Raw genomic sequence first — 5,504 nt, forward strand, 5'->3', positions numbered from 1 at the left:
TAATAAAAAAACAAAAGAGTGCCAGTTTTAAAATTTGAATTAAGATTAATCAAATTTAAGAAAAACTCAGAGCAAGCGGTCCAATGACAGAACCAAATGCTTTTGATGTTTAAATTAGACTCGGAGAACAAAATAAAAGCATACCTGTAAATATATGATTCTGGTTCATTGAACAAAAATTAAATAAAAAAAATTCACATATCCTGAACCCTTATTCTGAAATGCTTGTGGCTTATGATTTTTTCTTTTTTTAAAATAATTATATAGAAATCACATATTGGTAAAAAAATATGCTTACTGCATACAAGTAGAGAGAGATTTATATATGAAGTAAAATGGACACTTAATTATTAATGGTAAGAAAATGAGAAGAGGAGGAAATTTTTTAAAAGAGAAAACACAAGAAAAGCTCGAGTCAGAATTAGTGAAGACAAATAAGATACAAATTTTCTTGTCCACCAGTCGGTCAAAACATATGAAAACAAGCTTTACTTATCAAAAGTTCCTGTTGGCTCGTAGTTAACAGCCTAAGCATTCAATATATCAAGATCCCAAATTATGCCGCATGCAATATACTACAATTAGATATATTGGTATGCCAAGTCATTTAATCTTTGGTAAACTTCTTTCCAGTAATAGTTGCATACTTTCTGCTAAGCATAGAGGCAGCAGTATTCAGGTGGACAACCACCCAAGTATGTATGTTTTATGTGAAATTATCAGCATGCATGTGCATGTATGGCTCAATATAGGCCCTAATAAAGGTTGAATGCACAACCCACCAATGTGGGCTCAGTGTTAAGGGACTAAAGACGGACAAAGGCTGCAAGAGTTCCTGAGTTTGATTCCCCTTCAGGTCTCCTTGACTTACCTGGGGGCAGACTTCTACGTGTGCGGCCAGTTCCCTCTTAGGTTTTGGTAAGGAGGTAAGAGCCCAAAGGGCCTCAGAAACCCCAGGTTTCCCACGATAGCAACCAAAAAAAAAAGGAAAAAAAAAACGGTTGCATGCACAATTTAAACGGAAAGCACTTCAGTTAACAGAGGAAAAAAGGGTAGTCAGGACTCTTCTGCAAATCTTTGATGAAGGTAAATGTGAAAGGATATCAACGGAAAAATGATTTCAAAGATCAAGACACCAATCCATACTTTATTAATTAGAGAAAATCAAATTGGCAACTTTCACATATCTTGTGAAACAGTACAGGAAAAAAAGAAAAGACACTTAATTTTATGAGGAATTTACAGGTAGAGGATGTTAGGAATACCTAAGTTGTGTTGTTGCTTTGAAAAACACTTGCTAGAGGGACTTCCAATCCTCCTGTATCATCTATTATCAAAACCTGTAAATTTAACTTCAAATCATTCAGGAATGGGATAACCTGAAAACGTCAGGATGTTGCTAAGAATTTCAAGCAATCACCCAACATCTTTTTATTTCTTGTTTGCCTAATCATCTGGGAAAGAAGAGGATGGGAAGTTTGCTTCTTCCTTCCACTTGGGTAGGGTACTTTACTATGCTTTTCCACAAGGGCATATAATTGCCAAGATTCAAGGCTAGCACAAAGACCATTTCACCAATAATCTCCACAAGAACAGGTTCCATGTTTGAAATGGTGGAACCGTCGCATGTCCCGCACTATGATTTCCCGTCCAGTGACAAGTGAAATGTACTTGGTGGCATTGTGGCAGTCACCACAAACCCGAAGATTCTTCCGAATATGTATAGTTGTGCCTGGGCTGGTATTTAGAAGTCCAAATGCAATAGCCAGCTTCTCACTATGGCTATTGAGCAACAGTTCTTTAACATCATCTTCCACATCATGAATTGAATTGGTATCAGGTACATAACCAGCGGCTTTAATCTCATCCCCCAGTGTGTCAAGTAAAGAATAGATTTGTTTGGATTGGGGATGGCCTGTGCCCCCAGAATAGAAAGTGTGAATCTCATTTCTCAACTGCACTAAACTGCAGCCAGGGGTTTTTTGAAGCCCTTTTTTCTCCATCATACTTCTCACTTTGGCCACTTTGTCCCACATTGAAGCCATGGCATATATGTTAGCAAGCAGCACGTGGTAGCCACCTTCATCTGGATCCAGATCAAACAGTTTGTTTGCTGCCTTCTCCCCCAACTCAATATTTTTGTGAATCTTGCAAGCACCCAACATAGCACCATAGATACTTAACCCTGGCTTGATAGGCATCCTTTGAATGAAATCCCAAGCCTCATTGATCCGACCGGCTCGACCAAGAAGGTCAACCATTACTCCATAATGATCCAGTGTAGGCTCTAAGGCATAGTCTTCTTTCATGCTGGTGAAGTAATGTTTCCCCTCTTCTACCAAGCCCGAATGGCTACATGCCGATAGAATACACACAAATGTTATGTTGTTTGGCTTGATGGCCTGTTTCTGCATTTCAGAGAACAATTCAACAGCAGCTTCTCCAAGCCCATGAGTCCCATATCCATCTATCATAGCATTCCATGTTATAACATGCCGCTCAGCCATCATATCAAAGAGTTTTCTTGCAGTTTGGACAGCTCCACATTTTGCATACATATCTATAAGAGCTGTCATCACATAAACATTCTTGTCGTAATAAGTTCTAATAACGAGTCCATGAATCCACTTTGCTTGGCGTAACACTGATAACTCAGCAAGGGCAGCAATCACACTCACCATTGTGAATGAATCTGCTTCGATATTTTGTGACTGCATCATGCAAAAATAATTTAAAGCCTCATTTGCGCAACCATTTTGAGCATAACCCAATATCATGGCATTCCACGAGACAACGGTTTTACCTTGCAAATTCCCAAATAACTTAGCAGCTATATCTACTTTTTTACACTTGGAATACATGGATATCAAAGAATTCATCACCGATACATCAGACTGAAGTTTCAACTTATCCAATAACTTATGAATGTATATTCCCTGAGCCAGATCAACCAAATCAGCACAGGCTTGTAGAGCTTCCATTATAGTAACATTAGTTGGCTCCACCCCCTCCTTCAACATCTTCTGAAAAAGTGACAATGCTTCTTCAGAATCTCCACTTTGCACATAGCCATCAATCATTGAATTCCACGAAACAACTGTCCTACGTGGGATGCCATCAAAAATCAATCGAGCAGTAGCCACTGACCCACTTTTTGCATACATGTCTACTAAAGCAGTTGAAATATTCACCAATGACTCAAACCCAGCTCTTATAACATAACAATGAATCGATTTTCCAATTATCAAAGAGCCCATATTTGCAACAGCAGGTAAAATGGAGACAATTGTAATTGAATCGGGCCTCAGTCCTTCCTCTTGCAACCTTATAAGCAAATTCAATGCCATTTTGGCCAGCCCATTTTGCGCATACCCGGCAATGATTGTATTCCAAGAAACCAAATCCCTCTCAGGCATTCTATCAAACATCTTGTGTGCTTCATCAATCTGCCGAGACTTCGCATACATATTAACAACGCCAGTCATTGCGAACACATCTGGCGAAAACCCATTACTAATCAGCTGTGCATGAATCTCCCTACCCCTCTTAAGGTCCGAATTATCGCCGCAGACTTTCAGCAAATAAGTAAAATTATACACAACATGTCTAACGCTTTCGTGCTTCATTCGACAAAGGAAAGAAAAGGCATAGTCCAATGACGAGTGCTTGGCATACCCTTTAAGCATCGTGTGGTATAGCACGTCGAGCTTGTCATCAATGGAGTCAAAAACCCGAGCCGCCTCGTGCAAGCTGCCGAATTTGCAGAACAAACTGAGCAGCTTGGTTTGGAACAAGTGCTGGTTAAAGAAGCCGTTCTTGATGATGAGAGGCATAAAATGGTGGAGCTCTTTGATGGAGGAGCAGAGCTCTAGGAGTATAGCTGAAGGGTGCTTGTAGACATGGGAAGGGATGTGGGCTCTCTGAGTCAGAGTCTGGGGGAGAGCGAGGTGAGTTGTGCGTGGGGATGAGGAGGGGCATGTTGTAGAGGAAGGTGGCGATGGGGTCTTGGCTATGGGAAGGGAAGGGGTGAATGGCAGCAGCTGTGAGTGTGAGCTCATCTTTGTCTCTCCCTCTTATCTTCCACATTCCCCTGCCTGAGAATTTTGCAGATATGGTATTTCTTGTGCCGTCCAAATTGGGATGGAGAATTTTTATTTTTATTTTATTTGGTAAATTGTTATTTAATTTGTTGTGATTGTATTATTTTTGTTAGCTCCGTGTATTCCAGGGGTGAATTAGGTCTATCTATGCAGTTCCAATATGCATAGATAAATATAACATGTGAAATTAAATCATGCACAACATTCATAAAATAACATACACATGTAGAAAATAAATTACAGAAAAGTAAAATGCACACATGATATGTTATCGGAGTTTGGCCAATATTGTCTACGTCTCCGCCTTAGCACACCTGCACAAGGATTACACTATAAGCTCACTTAACGGGTGGAGCGACACCATTTACAATCAGGTCAATTAGTGAGACTGACCTCAACCTACATCTTACCAAGATTGTGCACCTAACTTTCCTAATCGAGTCTAAACCAATCTGAGACTATTTCACAGGGTTAGTCTCCCTCTTCAAGCCCACGCTTGGAATACAACAAATGTAAATTTTGCGGTCAAACAAATGTTTCTTACACAAGCTGATATGTACCACAACGCACAATATAATCAATACACCTCAAGTATGTATGAATATTATGCTCGGTGCGCTACGTGTGCAATTAACACTCAAAGTTATGTCTATAAACAATCAAGCGCAAATGTGTTCTAACAAGCTATTTCTTTGAAACTAGATATAACAAGTCTCAATATTTGCTTAGAGTTTCAAAGATGCTGATCAAGTATTCAAACTAACTCAAAATATTTTTCTTCAATGAAATAAGCACAAAAATAGTTTGAAATATATAACTTGTTAAAAATATTTTGCGTACAAAAGATTATTGCTATAGGAATCTTTGCAATGACAATGTAAAGATCCTTAAGCTAATGAGTTTTTCCAAACACTAAATTTATTAAATAAAAATCTATGAGAAAGCTTTTACTTGACTCCCAAAAAATAATAACAATCAATCAAGAAAAATAATGGGAGTATAAGCAATTTATAACAACCAATAGCACAATAAGAAACTCTCACAAAGTTAGGATTAATCAAGGAAATGGATGTATGAGAGTTTTTGAAGTAAAATAGGCAAGATAAACTTTTAGAAATTGAGAGGATTTTTGACTAATTATCTTGCTAATCTCTACTTAATTTGCACAAATGAGACCCTATACATAGACAAAGGCCAAATTATAACCGTTAGGGATATAGAGGTCATTATTAGGAATGTTTTAAAATCAATTAGGAAATTTACCCCATTTAATTAAATTTAACCCCGATAAAAAAATAATTTAACCTATGAGATTTGGGTGCCTAGTTTGAGGATCGGGTGCCCGAATAGACTCAGTCACAAAATCAGTTTTTAAAAGTTTGGGTGCCCGAAGTCAGGGTTGGT

The 5,504-nt window shown here is 38.4% G+C and overlaps 1 protein-coding gene across 1 annotated transcript; it reads right to left on the reverse strand.

Moving 5' to 3' along the window:
* Positions 1-1,118: 1,118 nt before the first annotated feature.
* On the reverse strand, positions 1,119-4,126 carry LOC131163617 (pentatricopeptide repeat-containing protein At1g11290, chloroplastic). Its single transcript, XM_058120232.1, has one exon. It carries the CDS (start codon positions 4,056-4,058, stop codon positions 1,572-1,574), a length of 2,487 nt encoding a protein of 828 aa, XP_057976215.1. The 5' UTR covers positions 4,059-4,126; the 3' UTR covers positions 1,119-1,571.
* Between the last annotated feature and the right edge of the window lie 1,378 nt (positions 4,127-5,504).

Source organism: Malania oleifera, chromosome 9, assembly GCF_029873635.1.
Source record: "Malania oleifera isolate guangnan ecotype guangnan chromosome 9, ASM2987363v1, whole genome shotgun sequence".
NCBI classification, from domain to species: domain Eukaryota; kingdom Viridiplantae; phylum Streptophyta; class Magnoliopsida; order Santalales; family Ximeniaceae; genus Malania; species Malania oleifera.